At 39.4% G+C, this 21,613-nt stretch overlaps 1 protein-coding gene across 7 annotated transcripts in view; it reads right to left on the reverse strand.

Moving 5' to 3' along the window:
- The window catches only part of macrod2 (mono-ADP ribosylhydrolase 2), a 277,199-nt gene that overhangs the window by 101,523 nt on the left and 154,063 nt on the right, over positions 1-21,613 (reverse strand). For all 7 annotated transcript variants that reach the window (XM_049736627.1, XM_049736628.1, XM_049736626.1 and 4 more), the window contains one exon: positions 5,913-6,034. In XM_049736627.1, coding sequence (XP_049592584.1) covers positions 5,913-6,034 — 122 coding nt within the window. The remainder of the gene's footprint in view (positions 1-5,912; positions 6,035-21,613) is intronic.

Genomic DNA, 21,613 nt, shown 5'->3' on the forward strand with positions numbered 1-21,613 from the left:
AATCTCTATTCTAATTTCCTTGAAAATATGCCACCCCTCCACCAAGTTTCAAAACAAATTGTGCCGTTTAGCGTAACCGTCAACATGTCCCTTAACAAAAAAGTCCCTTGAGCCTCTGAAGCTTCATTTCTATGCTGTTCCTGTCTTCTTAAGAAGATTATCTCATAGTAGCTGTCATTGTCAAGCAGGGTGTGCACGTGCATGTATCACTGTAGAAATGTGTTTATAGAAATGCATTCTGGGTAAAATGAATGGGCACTAATGCTGTTCGTAGCCTTGGAACGAGCCCACAGAGAGGAGCGGCTAATCCTATCATTCTACACCATTCATCTCCAATCCACTTGGCTTTTAGGATTTTTCTCAACGGGCAATTTGTGGCTTCCCTGTTGGATCTCTTCAACACCAATATGTTATGACTACAAAACACTTCCAGGACTGCCTGAGAGTCATAAAGAAGGGCTCTAAATGTAGTGTGTGACCCTGTCACTGTCCACACTGACAGCTGCCAGCCCACTACACTCCAGAGCTTAATGACAGATACTTTCACTTAACATAAAATTGTAGCTTGTCAGCATCAAATTAGAGACAAAAAGAGACTCAGTTAGCCCACAAGATCATTGCTCAACAATAAATCTTGCTGCATCTTTATGCAACGTTGTTTTGGGATGGGAATCCTTGTTAGACGGTCTTAGTAGAACACTCCCTAATGACTAAATACAAAGCTTACTTAAATGAATACCAGTCTATTTTTTATTATAAAGGTCAAATTCTAAGAGGTGAGTTGATATAGTCTTTTAAACGAAACAAAGTCAAAGGGTGAATGGCTTCCAGATGGTGGCGTCCCCCTCTACACAGTCGGTCGGTCGGTCGGTCAGTCAGTAAGTTTCTGCCTGACAGATGCTACATTTGCTTCCAGGGGAAATTATGAGCAGCCTTCCATTACTAAACAAGACAGGGGACCTGCATTAACTGTGTCCTCACTTCCATGTACTGCAAGACCCAGCTCTTCAGAGAGGACCTCCATTCCCCAAAGGCCTGACTTGTCACACAGAGTGCATTTGTAGACGTTACCTATAAAGGCGATCGCACGCACGCATGCACACACACACACACTGTATGTTGCATTATTTTCCTCTGAAAATATGAACTGAAGAAACGCATGTATAGTATCATCAAGCATGACAATTTACCCGTTTTTTTTTTTCTTTCAGCTGGTGCTGTAATACATTGCTCAGACACACTACATGAATCACATCAATAAGCCTTTGTTGCCAGAGAAACTCAAGTTGTGGTGCTTTCAGTTTTCCAAGACACGTGCATCCTTTAACAATATACAAGATCCTTGATAAAGTGGAGCAAGTTAGAAGATCAGCTTGGGGTTCTTGTCATCTATTTTCAATAAGATCATGCAGGGAGAGCAAAAAGGAATGACAAATTGTGCTCATAAAGGAATTCAAAGGACCAAAGCAAGGCTGATCATGATCTGTTCTGAATCAGAGGAGACAGTCATTCATATAGCAGACGCCGAGTGGATAGCGGAGGGAAGTAGACTTGAAAATAAACTGTGAAGACCACCAAATAAGTTCTCAACTTCAGAAATGTGTTTGGCCGAGTCTAATATGGGAGAGCTAGTCTTCATGCTTAAAGTGACATAAAGAAACATCGGTACAGAAACGCAGGCTTGTTGTTCAAGAAGTCACGAGGCGGGTGAGGGAGAGCGGCATGCCAAAGTCATCGCAACGGCTAGACAGGAGATTGACCAACAGGGACAGTATAGACAAGAAAAAATTCCACTGGTATGACATCTGGGAGATGAAGGGAGCGCAGCTGAGTCTTGTCGACAGCCACATACAAACTGTTACCTTCCCTTATAAACATGAAACTGTGGTACGGAGAATTTTCTGCCTGTTCCTTGTGGCATAATCAAGTACCCTGAGAGCCAGGACATGAAAACCACCACATAGCTCCAACCTGCACCAGCATGAAAGTTCCTATGTACATTTTGTACCAGCAGGCCAACTTCAAGAGGACAAAACATCACTGCAAGCATCCTGCAACTGACTGAGATTCAACACAGCAGACATTTATTTAAAATGAATGGATGGATGAATGTATAGTTAGAAATAGTGGCTACAAATCTCAGATCAGTGGAGCTGACAACTCCATGGGAACGTGGGGTCGAAGTGGCTTATGAGAGGGAAAAAAACAAATGCAGTAGGCAACTGATGCATCCCAGAATGGCTGGAAAACACTCATCTTTCTAATTAATATAGGATGCAGGGAATTTGTTAGAGCATCTGAAAATGACTGAAAATGATTGTGAGGTCCCACCCTCTTCAACAGACTATGAAGACCTTGTAAAGTGCTTCCAAAAGAGGCAGCAACTGGCACTGGATCTGACACAATGACAAACACCAAGACAGATGGCATGCAGCCAGGCATACACCTGGCTTAGGGAGAACAGCCTTGTGATGCAAAGTCCAAGGGTGACACAGGGGGTAAGGCAAAGGGGAGTGGAGTGTAGGTAGAGGGTAGCTTACTGTTGGGCTATTTAGAGATGTTGTGGCTTCAACATAAGAAACACCATTGAAGAGGAATGCCCATTGGATGACCCCAGTCATATACTTATCTCTCTTTCTATAGTCCACACCTACAGCAATCATCCAAATGTAACAATTTACTTAAGGGACTGAATTTTGTTCATCACAAGCGCGTTTTCTGAGAAACCTCAGCTGTTTCCACATAACGCTACGAAGAAACGACATGCAAACTGAAACAAAAATAAGACTTTTTAAAAAAAAATACATCATGGCAAATTACAGTCAGACAGATTCCTCAGTCCCATCATTACTTTTATAAAAACTTCAATATCTTATTATCTATATGTAACACTGTATTTTCACTTTTTTCCCCTTTAACATTGATTCTTTGTAGCAAATAATGTAGAGTGACAAGCAATGAGCAGATGAGGGGGCTGTTTGACAACATGCCACACTTCAACCCTACTTACAGGCTGCACAGCCCCCTCCTAACTCCACCATGCAGAATTGCAGAGAAGAGTCTGCAACACTGACATCCAGGCTGTGGGATGTGGTCAGTCAGAGCCCAGGGAGTTGTGACAGCCTGCTGCTCTTTCAGCCAAAGCAATGGAAAGATGCACTGAACTGAAGCATAACAGTTCTCTTTAAAGCAAAGACGAAATACATATTAACCATGTCTAACCCGCCGCACTCTCTCATTCACTCACACAAACGGACACAACATTTCAGGGATGAGACAGTTTCTGTGTTTCCACAGAGGATTTGTATATATGTGGACACTATCACTTTCCGGCATGCGCTAAAGCCAAATGCAAGCCAGCAGCCACCGTACTGTACCCTTAGTATTCATTCAGGAACTGAGACTGACAGCTTTCAGCGGCATTCTTGTAGTTCAATGCCATTTCATCTTGACTTGAGAGTGTTGGCATTTCTCATCAGACAATCACTCCTACCATAGGTTGTATCACAATCATATCAAATCAAAAACACCAGGGTAAAATAGAAATACACAAACTGTGTAAATCTACCTTGAATGTGTTGAATGTTGTAAAACTTTCAAATCAGCAAACATCTGATTTGTATTTTTTGTGAAGCCCTCAAACCAACTATAATGGGAATAAGGAGATACAACAAAAGAAGGGACACCTCTGAGACAGCAATTGTTGATAGTTCCCTGCGTTTTTTCCCCCAGTAGAGCTATAAGCGCAACATTACTTTGGATACAGGAACAACTCTTCAAACTAATTTCTGTCTTTGGGGGATCTTAGCAGTTGTTCAGTCATACATTTAGCTGCCCTGAGGAAAGGGAAACCTATTTTCATCTGTACAAGGCACTGGCATTTACTTCTCTGTCTTGACACGCTCCAGTCAGGTGAAGATTTGGATGTTAAGATTGCTACTGCCGTACGGGTACTTGTTTCATGGCCTAAAGGATGGCTTTGGGCTTTAAGAAAAGGGGATTACACACTATCTTTGCGGAGTTTTAATCTTTCATGCTGGAGTTTATTTTGCGTTAGGCATTGTTTTGACTCGTATTCCTTTGTAATGCCCTGGAATCCCCATTAGGCAGCTGAGCCGTCTAGGTTTCCAAAATGAAGCCAATCCCCTTCTTGCCATTGCTCCAATCAATTCTACACTTTGTAAGGGGGGAACAGTCGTCCTGAGCTTGGTTGCTTCACAAACTGTTTACTTTCATTGAAATGAACTTTCTCTCCGTGTGTGTCATAGACACGTAAAATAAAAATTGTGCTTTTGGTTAAACAAAATTGTATACCAACGGAGAATCTCTTGAAGTGCCTCTTGCATATCAAGGAAATCCAAATCAGCAAAACACCACATATTTGCATAAACACATAAACACTGAAAAATCTTTTCCTTGTGGCAAAATTTATGCTGGTGCAGTGGTGCCCTTGCAGCTTGATGGAAAGCGCTGCGGTTATGACGATGTAATGACTAGGCTCATCGTACAAGGCCAGTCAATCACAGAGCACCACTGTTTTCACTCAAGGCATTCTCAATGCAGAACAGCTGTATAAATACATTAAACAGGATCCGGGTGGCTGTGAGTAAAAACAGAGCCTCTGCTTCTTACAAATATATATAATATTGTAAAAATAAATGAAGAAATTCAAGTATTTTTTTTTTGGATGAGAGGGGGTGAAAGGGGGCTGACAAGCTAAACTTTCAATCATTGTTGCAGATTTGAAGTGCATTATTTTGATGTGTAGATATTCATACATACAGGTCAAATAAATAGACCAATCAGATATTTTTTTTTTTACCTTACTGGCAGGTAAGGCTGCATTTTTAAAGTCATTTCACATGAGACATAAATTGCCCAAGGCAAAAAGACTTGCGAACTGTTTGTGTGTGATTTAATTCTATCTCTGACACATGGTCAACAATGTAGGCATGCAGGTTGTTCTTACATATATACAAGACATATAAACTGTGATATCTGCTGTTTTACATGTGTGTCAATAGACATACACAATAAATACTAATGAATTTGGAATCGGACACAAAGTATTCAGCATAACTTCTTCCAAAGTGCAGATACATTTAAATATCAGCGGTAGATAGAACTTCAAAAATGCGTATAACTCCTTCTCTCTCAACATCCATTTAATTGCTACCTGGAGTGCCTATCATGGCCACAATGATTCATCATCAGTGCAGGAATTTGTCACAATCATCTTTAATGAAACTGGCACTAATCAGTGTCTCCCGTCTACGCTGGCAAGTACTTCCATTGATTAGATTCTTATGAGGTTGTGGGGGCTGTAGGCTGACACTAAAAATGAGATTTGTGGCTATTTTGAGAAATACATTGATTTGTTTACTCCAATGAGTAAGGGACTATCTATAAAAAAAATCTGTAAACAATTAGGCACAGATAGTTGAGGATTGTGTTGTCATTCTACCATGTCTGGTTTCTGTGTTAGGTATGATGTGGGACAGAGATTAATTTTGAATCAGAATTTAGGGTTTTCAAGGTAGCATCGGACCTTCCGATCTGTGCAGCAAATTACGAGGATTACAGCACTTTACCTATGCTATAATTGACAAACCACTAGCAGTTTTGAAACACAGACCAAACAGACTAAGCAAGAGGTGCTGAAAATGTTACATTGTTGGCTGTAGTTTTGTTGTATCATCTATTGCTTTTCTTTAATCCTGCGATCCTGCAATCCGTGTTGTATTATCGATTGCTTTTCTTTAATCCTGCAACCCCTCGTGAGCCTAAGCGTTTCAGCTAATGAACGAATAATAATAAAAATAAATCATAATCATTTTATTTTATTTTATTCTTATTCACTGAAAGGCTGGTTTTAAGACAATATTTCTATAGTACAGTTCATCCCTACTCACCACAGTGCTCAAGCCATACTCCTTCATCAGCCTGAGGGAGTTCTGGTAGCAGGAGGTGAGGTCATTAGTCTCGGTGGGGCCCACATGACCTCTGGCCACCGGGCCCACGGTGTGGATCACAACTGTTGGAAAGGGACAAAACACAAAGATTATTTTAAACAGCAGACACCTCTAGCAAGGTTACATGGTTGGCAGTAGTTCTAAAGCAGCATGCAGTGTAATACTAAGTGACTATAAAATCTCTCAGCGGGCTGCCAAACCACCGAGCAAATGCCCAGAACAGCAACCCGGGATTGAAATCTATAATGAATGTACTCCTAAATCCCCAGATTGAGGAAAATCAAGGAAAAAAAAAAACCAAATCAATTACTTGTGGTAAATGTATTACATTAAATGCCACAGTGTTTGATACCATCCATTAAACACCAACAGTATTATCTGTACTTGAGTATAAATTTCCTTCAAGATGTGCTGGATAGAACAATAGTATACAACATCATAATTGTACAGCAACAAGTGCGGAGGGGTGCTAAAGACTAGACAAGTAGTGAATTCAAGAAAAAAAAAAATATATATATATATATATATATATATATATATGAAGAAGCCCTATCTCATCCGTACCAATGATCCACTTGTACCCTCAGCACATCCATATTTGATAAATATTTTTACAGCCGAGTGTGGAAGGTGAAAGGTACATTTTCCTTGGTAAACAAACCGCAGCAAGAAGGGACAGATGTTTCTTTAGAGCTCCAAAACACCTTGGCTGTTGTTTTAGTATCCCTCAAAAATCAATCATTAGTGAACTGCCAGCCATTTGACATGGCAGAAGTGTTCATAATTATGGCAGAAAAAAAATAAAGATTCATGGAATACATACTACATGTGTACATATTATGAAAAGAAATATATGTTTTTAGTGTAGTGCTCGTACAAGTCCAAGTAATATAATTTCTAGCTGATTAACTGTCCAGTGTGTGTAGTGAGGATCACTCTTGCTACAATCCTTCCTCTGTTTTTATTGTTATCCATTGAATGCAGCACAATGTATTTCAGTCTATCGGTACATCCTCTTTGCTGAGAGGCACATACTGACATACCATATGCATGATAATGAACATTGCGAAGCCAAGAGCTATTTGAACACAGCAGTGTGAATAAGTGCATTGAAACAATTCTTTACCCTGCTCGCTCAACATACTGTCAGAAAAAAGTAACAGCACACCGATCAGTACCATCCAGCATTTTAAATTTGGTGACATTGTTTTATCATGCACTGCATCAGGGAGATACTCTTTTCAAAAATGGACGTGCACACCAGTTAAAAAAAAAAAAAAGAACAAATCTACAGCATCAGAAAACAATCTAGAATAAATCATTCATTGTGGTAATATCCGTATCTCTGTTAACATTTCATTAATCCTTAAATGTCCTTGTATGGGAAGTTTTCCCCTTCAAAGAATGCTTACATGCCAATTGGGGACAAAAGCATATTTTGCTCCCCTATTTCTGGCTGAGCAACAAAAAGAGAAACTAATCGAACTGAGCTGTCCCTCGTGGCTTGCGATCTCTGCTAAGTCTGGATTGTTGGCAATGGATTGGATATGAAATGACCCCTAAACACACAAACTGTGGTGTGTGTGATCATTTTAGACATTCCCACTAAAATATTCCTCAGTTTACTACCGAGGGGACATGGACACTTCAAAGACACCACTTTCTTAGCAACAACAAAAAAATAAACAAATAAACAAATATCCAGCCTTCATTTAGAACAAAAGTGCTGAGCTATTTTAGAGTAGGATTGTCACTTCACCATCGAATCAATCTTTCATTTTCACTTGACTATTATGACTTTGAGGCTGCTGCTTTGCTTAATCCCACATTAAAAAAAATTAAATCTACTGTAGTGTGACAGCAAATGAAAGTTCCTTCTTGTCAACAATTTTTGGGCTGCAATAACAAGGAGCACTCAATCACCAGATTCCAAATTCGATCTAAATTTGTTGTCTACATCAGTTATTTTCAGACAGATAGATTTCCAGTAAGGTAAATTATTCGTAGCTCATGACATAACATGTAACAAGAGGCAGAGGCCAGAACCAGTGGCTTTCTGATCTCAAGATACATTTGTCACAGTCGTTCATAAGAGCTCGGAGGGGAATTGGCAATCTTTAGGGCAGGATATGCAGCAGCTCACTTGTATGAAACAGAACTGGCCCCTAAAACATCTGGGAACCGTCTTAAATTGTAAGGAAAATGCATAATGCATAATCTTTCAAGAACAAGAACCGGCAGCATAAAATTATGGATTTTATCGTGCTGGAAGATGCATGGTGTTGTGGTGTTGTCCCTAAACATAAACCAAACAAAAGGAAGTGTCATTTTACTAACTACTTTATCATTGCAGCATATGGTGAAGAAATCCAACCCAAAGTACCTTGAATGAACACAACACTGTTGTAATTTCAAGCGGCTAAAGCATATTTTAAAATATTCAGATGAGTTTGCTAATATTGAGTCAGACTGCAAAAAGCCTGCACATACACATGTGAAAGTCATCTTGTTTACAAATATGGTGATAGCTGTAATCAAGGTATAGTCATGCTGTCCAATGTGTAAAAAAGTAATTAATGTGCTATAGTGAGATCAATTTGATGATGTGAATTTATTGGTGCTGTGAAAAATTAACTGAAAATAGTCAAGCTTTGAAAGCCATACATCCGTGCAGGTAAATTAGAGGCTTTGTATCCACTCTATATATAAATGTCCTATCTTACGTTCGGTCCCATGGTTGTAAATCCTGTTGTAGAGTTCTAGAATTACAATTATTTCTTACCAGATATTGTTCTTAGAGAAAGAAAACAGTGCTTGAGTTATTAATTTCCAGTATAAACTTTACAGAGTGCACACAAACAACTGCCACTTGACTTCCAGCTCTACAAAACACAGAAAAAAGCAGCGTATTTCCAGTAGTGATGCTTCATGCTGCATTTGGTATGATTACTAGCCTAGACCCTCTTGCCATGTAGACAGCGGTTTGAATATTATTCAATAAGGATTACCAAATGAAGTGTGGACACCCACTCGGACATGGAATGGTGTTGTCATGGTGACCGAGAGTGCAGAGTGATCCTTTAACACTCACCGCCGTTTCCAGTCAGAAAGGCGACATTTTTGGAGACCTCAAATCATCTGCCACATGCCAAGCAGACATAGTTGCTCATTCATTTATATTCCCTTCTCTTCTTAAAAAAATGACAATAGCTGCTTTATTCATACACAATGCTTACATTGTGGATTTCCACTGTGAGATGTGATGCACATTTAAACAGGAGAACAATTTTAAAAAAGGTTTAAAGTGCAAGTGAGATTAGCACTTTAGTTGACCACATTGAAAACGTAAGCAGTCACACATTTTGTTCCCCAATTTGACTAAACAACTACAAACTCCAAAGTCTGTTCACTATAGTCATTCTTGGAAACAAAACTAGTCCTATTGGATCCAAGTTTTCTCCAGTAAAGAACAAAGTTGTTGACCCTTCGGTCACTGGGAAACTTGACATTTTCATTAAATGATGGTTTACAAGTATCCATACTGTCAAACTTTACTCGTCACGGCAGTTTGATTTCCGCTGAAAGAATTCAGTTATTCTGCAAATAGCAAAACCTTTTAAGCACAATACAATAAGGGAAACCATGCACAGCTCTCACTGCTAAAATGGTAAACCAGGCCACCATGCCAGGCCTATATCGAGACAGCATCAACAAAGACCTCTTTTTTTTCCTTTCTGCAACACCTGGAGGCTCTCTGAAAGAGAGTATGATCTCCCCAAAATGACAGCAGGACTATAGAGGTCCTATTTTTCCCAGAGACCTCCGTCAGCAGAGACGGTGCATGGCCCCATTACAGCTCCATCTGTGAGAGTGACCAGGGCAGCCTCTTGTCTCTGTGTATTTCAGCTAGCTCCACTAAAGAAGCTGGAACAAGGACCCATCCACCTAGTGTCATCTCAGGACTGCAGTTGTACTCCACACGGCATTTGCACAAAGAAGGATTATCTAGAGCAGGGGTTCTGAAACTTTTTATACCAAGTACCACTTCGAAAAAAAATACTTGTCTCTGCAAGTGCTATCACAAGGACTGGCATAAAAATACAGTAGTGTAGGAGGCCAACATGTTCAGAGGAAGAATAAAAGGTTTAGGCTTGAGAAATGTATTGTAGTTAAATTCAACTTAACTGTACATAAATGTACTGCATTTGGGAAATCACGTACAGGCCACATTAATTTTGTGATTTTTCCACATACTACTTTAGGAAGCAGGTGAACCACTAGTAATATCATTAAAATAAATTATTTACAAAACTACAAAGCCATTTTGAATCAGGGTCTGGAATAAATAATGATCAAAATACCTTGTTTAAAACACTCAGCGGAACCATTTCCAAAAAAATTAAATTGTTTGAAATGTTTGATATGGTACACACATTTCACATGGTACACTCACAACTGACATTTTGACACCCTACCATCGAGGGATAAAATATCAAGGTGTAAAAACATTCTCACTGAGCATGGACCACTCCTGAGCAAGCTCATGTGGCATGTGGGCTGCATGGCTTGAGGTGCTTCAGCTGTATAAATAGTAAGGCATCATATCATTTGGATGTGTAACAGTAACAAGTCAGTGAAATAAACAAATATATGTGATCCTGAACAATGCTGCATGCTACTTTTATCTGTTGAGAAGCACTACAGCATCAAATAATAACAAAATAACAAAGATACTCCAAAGTGGAAACAAAAAGTTTGGATGTCAAATCTGATAGTGGCAAGCTGAATGATATCACATTGAGTAGACCAGACCAGACCAGGTGGAGACTGAACTAAAAGTCTAAGCATGGTCCTAGCTTGAAGTGGGTTTCCTGCCTTGTGCTACCTTCAAAGGGTAGAACACACAAATACCAAGCAATACAACCAAAAGCTTGAGGAAACAGTCTTTGGGGAGAAAACTGTTGAATTTGGTGGAAAAAAGATGGAACAAAGCCAAGAACACAGGTAGTACTGATGGTTTTCACCAATGAACATTTGGCACAGCACCACAAGCTCAAAGCAAATTTGAAGTGATGGAAGACAAATACACATAATCTTGAATGACAGAAGACAAAAAGGATTTAAAACTTGGCAGAGCACACCTGAAAAAAAAATGAACGTATGTAATTAATAAATATTTTTACGGCCAGTATAATCCTATTTGGGCCATCTTCACCACAACTTACTGAGTTATGTAATTGTCAACTGTGAGGCTTTGGAGAATAAAACACCTCAGTCATTTATTCTGAAATTTTACAGGCAGGAGTGACAGCAGCATTGGATTGTGGTTCATCCTCCTCTGGATTCTCTCTGTAGTGCCACTCAGGTGTGAAGAGCTATTTTAAGCACTGTCTGAATGGTAGCACTGATGTGTGCAATGTTTTTCACTTGCTCGCCATCATTTCATTTCATATCCGGGTGCAGTTTTACTTTGAAGCAGCTTTACCGGACGAATATTGATGGTCTATGATGAATTCCTTTGTAGACTATTGAAGAGGTTCATTTAAGTATTGCTAGGCTTTTTTAAAGACATTAAAGTAGTTAAGGGGAGTGAAAGTGACATTTTTAGTGCAGTGAATGATCTGAGGTTAAACAGTATGTTGTGTAATTCCAATTTGAGATAATGGGAATATAAATTCAAATTGCTGCCTTCATAAAACTTTCGACTCTGCAGGGAATTCATCCATCATCCTATTCCAAAATATGGTTGCAGTTCTGTACTCTGGGTTCTGGAGATATTCGACAATGTACATTTATATGGCGATATGTAGAAGCTGAGATCTGATTGGAAAGAAATAAACAAATGAAAACTGTCAGTCAAGACACATGCTATGAAACAAATCCAAATGACTGTAAATGAATTCTTATCATTATATTTAAGTTATAAATGTAGATCTTTTTCCGTGCTTTAGTATTTGGGCTAGCAAAAAATGCCTTTCAACTTGAAAATTAACGTTTTATTTATTATAGATTTGTTATGGTTTGTCTCCAAATAAAAAGAGAACAATTAAGAAGTGAAGCAAATACTATGTACTCACAGGGGCTCAGAAATTAATTATCTTTACTGGGTTGAAAATGACTGCTTCGTTTCACCTTGTGTACTTTGAAGGTAAAACAGTTTGCCTTAATCCTGCCATTCAGCACAAATCCCACTGTAATTGCACTTGATCTCTAGTGGGGGGGGGGAAAAAAAAAAAAAAAAAAAAAAAAAAAACCACCAGGACCAGCTAAACTAACTGTGAGATGTTGTCTTCTTGTATACAAAGATCGATGGCAAAGTCTCACTTGTGCCACATCCATCAAACATAGCACTCCAAATTATCTAATTAAATCTGCGTTTATGTGAGGGTAAGATCAATGTGTATGCAGTGGCAGTGATTAGCAAAATATATCAAAGAACAAGAGGCTTTTGTCCAAAACAGTTCACTGACATGAATTATAGTGGCTGGGGGAGAGAGGTGGGACAACTTCCCGTCCATCATGCTGCTCAGTGTGTGTGTGTGTGTGTGTGTTTGTGTGTATGTGTGTGTGTAACCTTACTTTATAAGGGTCCCATGTTTGTTGATGATACAGAAACATCACCCGTCTACCTGTGTCATCAAACGCTTGCCCTAAGTGCACAGTGCCACTAAGGAGCATTAATGCAAGTCTGCTGAGCGACCTAGCGTCTCCATGTTATCCGCTGTTCTTATCTGATGGCGGGTGTATGAAGGCAGGGTAAAAAATTGCTGCTCTCCTTCTCTCATGACCACTCCAGAAACAACGTTGTGTTCACAATGTTGTAAAAAAAATGAATTGGCCCTCATTTGAAGCAGCATCTTTTCTTTTGGGAGAAGCATGAAGTGTTAATTCAGAATAGGTTGTTCAAAAAGACAGCATTCAGGCTTAAAAATTAAACAATATCATCCTACACTTATATTCCTTTCAAGACACTGGCAATAAAAATGTAAAACTTGGATCATGCGTTTCACTGGCTGTTGCACAATATGATGTAATCTATCAATACCAATGTGCATAGCTTCAAATTTGCAACATTGTGTATGATATGAAATGTCCGACCAGTTGGACAAGTACAGCATAATCTTTGTTAGGGTGAGTAATAACAATTCGGGAAATACAGCCCAAATAGAGTTCATTTTTATTGCTTGTTTACAAAGCAATGTTCCCCAGAGACTCAATCACTGACAACTTCTTGTGCACTGGCAATCAAAATTGTAAGCGTATTAGTAGAAAGGGTGTTAGTGTTACCAGATGTGCAGCGATGAGTCTGGATAAGAAAATAGTCGAGGCCTTCTCAGACATGGACTAACATTTTGTGCCGATACAGCAAAATGCTTTTGACAGCGTGCTTCATAATTTTGGGCAGAACAAGTCCTGCCAACGCCTGGTGTGCAGCCCTCTCAGGAGGCAGAGGCATGCCGCCATCTGGGGGAGAGACTCCCCCTGCCTTGTTAGCGTAAACCAGTGTAAAGATTCAACAAATTACCTTAGAGATATCTTGAAAACACACAAAGATCTGTGGCTATGATAAATACATGGGCCTGGCTTCAGTTCCCATAAATAAACAGATAGCCTACCATTTTCACCTTGCGATATCTGCAGTGGGGTAGAAAATGGCAAAGTAACCTCAGTGGACATGAAATGAAATATGAGAGTGTGAACTGGGGGTAAATGCGCTTGCTGGTGTTTTCTTAAAGCATCTGCTAAGGTTGGGTATGACTTTGCTGAGAATGAAAACTGGAAGGGCACAATGACTCCCAGATGAGTTTAAGAGGAAGTTTCAGTCTCTGATGCGCATTGGTCTCCACAAGATGCCTTGACTTTTAACAAGATCTCTCTAATAGACAGAAACCCTGAGTGTATTCTAAATCTAAATTGCATTCGCTAAACAGAAGGGTTATTGATAATTTAGTGAGATTTCCATTACTTGGCAATACACACAGGAACGAAGCGGTTTGCCTGATGTGACGTGCACCAACAACAAGGAGAATATTTCATTTCCTTTAACAGGTGGCCAGCATGGAAGGGAAGAGCTCAATGAGCAGCACACCTTCATGCCGCAAACAAAACTGTCATGCTTTATGTGCCTTAAACACTTTCTTCCAAAAGTACGATACGTCCCTCCCATGCTCTGTGCCCTCGGTTTGCCAGAAAATGACCCATAAAACACATCTATGATCAAACACATGCAGGTCTTCTAATATCCATAAAATGGAAACACAAAAGGATACTCTTTCGCATATCAAGCACACAGTGAGAAATATTCGCAGTGACACTTCACAGATGGCTAGAGAACAGTGTGTTGTGAGATCTATCCTTTTGTGCTCCTACTCACTGAACTTGTTCCTTTATGATACGACCATTTTTTTTCTTTTTTACCTCAACCCCATGGGGAGATCACCCATGTGTAGTTTTCTCAGTCTCTGTAGCTTAGCAACTAAGCATCACAGTGAGGCAGACCAGCGCTTGCAGCGGTTGCTAGGGAACTGCTAAAAAGTGGTACCACTTGTGAGCGGCGCGCCGATAGATCAGACTCTAATGGTTCTGGTCTGATGAAGTCTTGCCAAGGAGGAGATGAGGGATCACCATGCAGCCATCTCACCAGCTATACCATTACATTACAGCCAGCACATCTCTGGAGTGCCTCGCATCAGTACGCATAACAACCAGATGAAACCGGCAGGTTTTCTCCTCAAAAGGAAACCATTTGCATAGAGGTGTAGACTAAATAATTGAGAGGTGTGGAAAAGAGCAGAGTGGCTGCAGTGGGATGAAGGGATGTATGCCTGCCAGCCATATCCATTAGCCAGACCTTGCTCGGCTGAGGCAAGCAGCTGATGAGAAGGCTCTGTTATCGGACACTAAAGGACATGAGGGCTGGTCAACACCACGCCAGCCTCTTGCTGCAGGGCGGATAGAGACAAAAAAAGAGTGGGAAAGGAAACTAAATGAGACAGACCAAAACTGAAACTGAGGGAAAGACCAAGGGAATTAAGAAAAGAGTGTTTCCAGAGCTCTATAATTGGCCAGCAAAAGTGATCAAAAGCTAAGTGAATTGCAAATAGTTGTTCTGCAAGAGGATTTGTCCATATCTAAAGCTGAGATCTGTTAAAAACAGCATTTGCCAAAGGCTCTGTAAACCAAAAAAAAAAAAAGAATGTGTATTGTACAAACTGTATTGGTGATGGCTGGTTCTGGCTCGTTTGCTTAAAACTAGGAAATGGTGTGGAGTTCTTCACCGTGTCACTTAAGACCCAAATCTGTCAATCAGATGACAGTGGCATCGTGGCTTTATATATATATATATATAAAAAAAAAAAAACTTTTCCTCACCCCCCGTGGGTGGTCTCTTTTTCCCTTCAAGCTCGGGTCCTCTACCAGAGGCCTGGGAGCTTGAGGGTTCTACGCAGTATCTTTGCTGTTCCTAGTACTGCACTTTTCTGGACTGAGATGTCAGATGTTTTTCCTGGGATCTGTTTCAGCCACTCCTCCAGTTTGGGGGTTACTGCCCCTAGTGCTCCAATGACCACAGGTACCACTGAAGTCTTAACTCTCCAGGTCTTCTCCAGCTCTTCTCTGAGCCCTTGATATTTCTCAAGAGGAGATATCTCGCCTATCTCTCTCAAATGGGCGATATATATATATATATATATATATATATATATATATATATATATATATATATATATATATATATATATATATATATATATATATATATATATATAATTACAGTAAGAATACCCAGTGATGGATGGCCTCACCTAATGTGCTTTATCTCACGTTGAGTGCATACTTAACATGCACAGACCCAGCAGGAATTAAGAAGGTAATAAATTGCGTTCTAATGCCGTTGAGCACGTTCAGCTCCGCTATATACAAATGTGCTACCACTCATCATCTTGTTTAATTCAACAGGAGAAATTATGAGACTGATGCTTCATCAAACTGTAATCCCCCTAATATTCTGAGTAATTCCTCAGATTTTTTGCTATATTACGCAATAATTTTTGTCATTTCACCAAGAGCGTGTCTCAGTCCATTCTAAAGGTGAGGTGTTTTGCACGAATAAAAGAGCAGCTACAACATAGTGGTGGCAACGCATCCCAATGAGCTTGTTACTGCCGCACTACAGGAAATGCATTCCTGTATAGAGATGAAGCCTCATTTGCATGTTTTCATGTTTAATTCTGGACAGAAGAAGCAGGTCTTGATGTGACCTAATATGATGCCTGACATTGCCTAAGACCCATGATTATTTCTCTGACCTGCCCAACAATCTTATCTGTCTTCCAGTTAATTGCTAACATAAAGAAATCCTGTGTCCAGGTTCATATTGAGTGTTTTGCATACAGGACAGATTCACAGCCAAAACTCTGAAGTATTAAAACTCTTTCAAAGATCTCCACAGCTCATTCCAGGCCAATTTCCAATTGATAAGAGTTAATAATTAACACAATTGTCAATGATGACTGCTGGAAATTGGATGAAAAGATTAGGAATCTTTAGTCAATGCTTTGAAACGAAAAATGAATCACTACTTTCTAAATGAATAATTAATTACAACCCAACTTGGGTTATCGAGTATAGTGAGCTGTGGACGCCATTGATGCAAATTGTTGAATATCTTAAGGGCATAGGAGTTCAAAATATTTCAAACAAATGCAGTTGCTATTTAATTGTTGTTCTATGGGTGTTCACCGTTTGCTCTGCCACCCATGAGTGAATATTTAATGAGGCCATGGCAGCCACTCCACTGCTGTTCATCTGGGCATCGAGTCAGCAGCTTCTGCCATCTGTTGGAATCAATAAGAGTGTCAAAGCCCAAACAACATTCAGGAGGGCCTCAGCTAACCCCCTCAACTCTGTGGCTTCACATCCAGCACGGCACATCAGCAAGGTTAACCGGCCGGTTCCGTAAGAAGAATATTATACTCTGAACGCTAATGCTAATCCCTCAATTAAATTAGAGCTCCAAAGCACACAGGCCTCTCCTGGTGCTGCAGCTGCAAAGCCAAAGCTGTGTGACTTGTTTGCACACGGTCTACACTTGATGCTGGGGCTTTGTCAAAGGATTTGTGGAGTAAATGATACTTTGCAGAAAGACAACAGTATACAATGTGCTTGTATAACATAACGAGGCTTTGGGCATGTGTTTGTTGAGCGTGGTTTGAACACTAAGAAGCCTTCAAATGATGGGAATGCTCAATCTTCATAGGATGTTAACACGGCAAGTCCCATCATGCGTGCACTTTAATAGTGTTAGAACAGCACATGGTTAAAGACTGAAGCAGTGGCCTTCTTTTGAGCCCAGCAGGGAACTCCTCTTCTAATGAGAAAATATAAGCTTGTTTAATTGTGGTTTATTTCAGTGCTAGATTGTTTTTATTGAGCTCCATTATTCTTGTTAATCAGCCTGTAATGTGAATGCTGATCATGTGAAAGCCAGTCTTTACCTAACCATGTAAGAATGTCATTTCAGGAAGGATACCTTGACGACTCGTATTTTTGCTCTCTGAGTTTGCTCCTTATAACACCAAGTGGGACCCAGCAATCATTGGGAGGTGCAACTTTCTCTCTTCGTACAAATGGGTCTAGATGTGGTGAAATGCTTTCCTTTTCCTTAAAGATAATCACACAAAAGTGATGTTATTAAAGTCATAAAAGCTTGGTAGCTGGAGGCTGTCATCGCCCAGAAAGTAACATGAAACATGGGCAAATCTCACAAGGCCACAGCGTATCTCACAGGAGCTCAGTTGAGCTGCTTTCAAAAGATTAACTTCTGCCGATTTTTCTGGCTTTTGAAAACACATTCCAAAAGATCGAGCAGCTTCAGTGAGGGGAGAGAAGAAGAATATCCACCTCAAGTCACTGACATGAAATCATTTCATTATTATGAAATCATTGAGTCACCTGACATTGGTGCGAACAGCGTGGGTTCAGTCCTCATTATGTAATGTGCAAATATGATTAGCTACCTCTCTAATTACAGCCCTGTGATTGACTGGCAACCAGTTCTGGATATAGTCTGTAGCCTGCCCTTATTCAACTTGCGTAGGCTCCAGCTCCCTGCACTGAAATGATTGATGATATCTGTTTAACTCTGGAAGATTCCATAATTTCATTTAATTTTTTTCACATTGGGAAAATGATACTAAAGTGCAATTGAATTGGACATGAATCATGTTTGATTTCGAAGGCTGAAATGCTGAGCAACGCCAACAAGTCACAGAGTGTGAGGTGAGTGAACACTTTCACAAATGCGTATGACTGTTATAAACAACGTGTTCAGTGCAACAAGACTTGGACGATCAGTCATCCTTTCGCAACAAATGAATGGAATTGAATTTACTTAAACAGACAAGTATCCTAAAATATAATTGACGTTTGTAAAAATAAGAACACCTCAGTAAAGTGCAAAAACTGCACTATGAGTGAATAATGCACATTTGAACAAGGTTGGACGTGTAGCAAAGTAGATGTCAAAATTGATTGTAACCCACATTCTTCAGTTCATGCATCTACATATCACACTATAAGGAACCCTATATCTCTCCTTTTTTTTACAATACCCACAGAAACAGCAACAGTGAATGATCCAATAAAAGGAAAGCACTGAACAAATCTGCAAACAAGACCGGCTTTGCTTCAATTTTTCATGATCTGAATTCAAAGATGTAAAACTTCACCTATAATCACAAAGGGCCCATTTAGCTAAAATATAGTTCACAAATCTGTCCAAATACATTCCATCAATCTCACAGGTGTGTCAAGTCAACTTTATATATCCAGCTCTTAATCACAAAAGTGCGGCATAACAAGATTGAGTATTGTGCAGGAGTTCCTTAAGTTGTCCACTTAAACATTTATTGTATTGGGTTGTAGGAAGCATCCCAGCCATGCTCAAGGTGTGAATATGATGGCCATGCAAGAACAAACATAACATCTCCACGAGATCCTGACTCGTTGAGTGGCCTTTTATTATGGGCAGCCTAAGGTCCCCCTGCACAATATATGAAAAATATATAAAGATTAATAATGGCAGTCACGCTAGATAAGTATTGATTTTTTTTATGGCAACAGGATTCCCATTATATAATATATGATCACTATTAACATTAATGAGAAGATAGCAATAAGAAAAAATGGCGCAAATACACATGTACTTAGCTTTGAATGTACACAGCCAACGTGCATGAAGTATTTCGGAAAATGATGCACCTCTGATTCCCACTTAATTAGGCTGCTAATAACCACAATATTCTGGCTGGGAGGTCAATAAATGGTGGACATTTGTGTGTTTTTAATGTCACTAAAACTAATAATTGTATAAACAACTGGTTACAAAACTTTCAGTAACATATGTTGAATCGTTTCTGAAATTGTCCCACATTGCATAATGAGAAACATTTTGGTTTACATACTTGTTATACATATGACACTATACTACATTATATTAGAGAGTGAATGGTGATGCATGCAAGTTGAGGAAATTATAACTAGTGGACCAGCCAGCATACTGCTCACTTTGTATAAACCGTAGAAACATATTTTAACAAAATGCATCAGTGATGACACACAAAGGCAGCAGATTTCTACACAACCAGATGGCTTTTAGCCCACGCAAGTTTTATTTTATTTGACCCTTCCTTCAACCCTAGTCTCTCAACTATATATGTTTAATGAGCTGGTACGTTGTTTCCTCAACGCCTGCTTTATGTTTTGCCTCTGTCACTTCTTCAGCCAATGCTTATGTTGCTGACATTTCCACTGGTCAAGAAAACATTAAAAAAGAAAACACTTCTTATTTCATACCACAACAGAAACAGACATTTAATGTTTCTTATTTCATTCGAATGACATGCATCACTTTAAGAAGGGGAAAGTGTCATAAAAACCTTAAAAAAACAACTCGAGTAGGAAGTGACAACCTTGGCATATAATAAATCAATTAATAATATAAACAAATTGTATATCTTGTATCATCTTGTAAATCATTTCATTTAAGATCAAGAACACTTTTAAACATATCTGGAAAAATCAAAATCAAGTTTTTTTCCCCTTCTAAAGACATTATAGACAACAAAGACATTAAGAAAGCCCATTTTCTCGGACAATTGAGTTTTCCCATTTTGCTTCATACTTCTTGTCAAATGCATCACTCCATGAAACAGGACAAATGAGATTCCATGAATAGATGAATGGGTTTTTCATACATGTTCAATCTAAATTAATCGTTAATGAGATAATTTGTCAAGGACATGTGCTAAAGATTCATCACAAAAGAACAGCAAGTTTTTTCTCTCGACAGGTGGATGAGGTTTTTTTCACAATGAGAGCTCTTGCCTTGAGAGCTGCTTACTTTGGGATACGACACGACATCTCAATTTAATATAATACAGTGTATCAACTTAGTCTTACGAATAGGACAATACGATAGTCAAGTGTATGACCTCAACTGCCATTAAAGGACGAGTGAAATGTCAAATATTTTTGGCCCAAAACATTTTACTAATGATCCATTTCAAACAAGCATCACCAAATCTTGAGTGACCTCAGTGAAAGGTAGCTGTACTAACCACTTGACCACCATAATGCCAACCTAGCTTTTGCCAAGAAAACATTGCAAAAAGCCAAGGGTAAAATCTTTGTTGTGTATATTCATATTATTGGTTAAAAAAAAGTCTCAATGTCAGGTGTCCGCAGTGACATTGCAAACTTAAGCGCTAACTCCGTGATGTGACATCATTAACGTGTAAGACGTTCCGCTTTTCAGAGCTGCACCTACATAGACACAATTTCAAATTAATGTCAAACTTTCTTGTTTAGCTGGTTTGCGGTTTTTCAGCACGCAATGCTGTTCACCGACTTAATACCAGTATTAGTGTGGATGACCATTGCTTATGTCAGTATTAGGTTATTTGCTAATTTATTAAAATATATCAATTAATTTAAACTCCTTTACCTGTGCAAATATGTAAGGAATCATGAATCATCACGAATCCAAAAAGCGTATTCCAAAGCAAACATTTAAATACCTCAACGGAGAAATACGATTCCTCTTTGAGGGCTCATATCTGAGTAAGACAGTCCCTACAGGGCCTGCTATTTTGGCTTTCTCAAGCAGTCCGAGACGGCCTTGGTTAGTTAGAGTTGAGCAGTGGATGCGTGAAGAGATTGGAATGACACAAAGCACCGGAGTTATGGGTTGAGTCCATAGTTGGCTGTCTGGACTTGTTATGGGCTGTCTCCATGGTTGCATGTCTGAGCAGGCAAGCATACAGTAGCATTGATAACCACTTCTGATTTGGACAAATATGGCCAGAAGTGAGTGTCTAGGCCCTCTACAAAAAGTGTTTGGTCGAGGATGAATAGGCCACTATAGATGTGCACTGCACAGACTCTGTAAAAGAAGCCGTTGGCAAACCTTTTACAATCCCTTTCAACTCGATGTAAACTTGGCCATGACTTGAACTATAAAACTGCAATTAATGAGATAACAGAAAAATGCACTCTAAACTATATTGTGATCGGATGGATGGATGGATGGATGGATGGATGGATGGATGGATGGATGGATGGATGGATGGATGGATGGATGG

Source organism: Syngnathus scovelli, chromosome 12 (assembly GCF_024217435.2).
Source record: "Syngnathus scovelli strain Florida chromosome 12, RoL_Ssco_1.2, whole genome shotgun sequence".
NCBI lineage: Eukaryota > Metazoa > Chordata > Actinopteri > Syngnathiformes > Syngnathidae > Syngnathus > Syngnathus scovelli.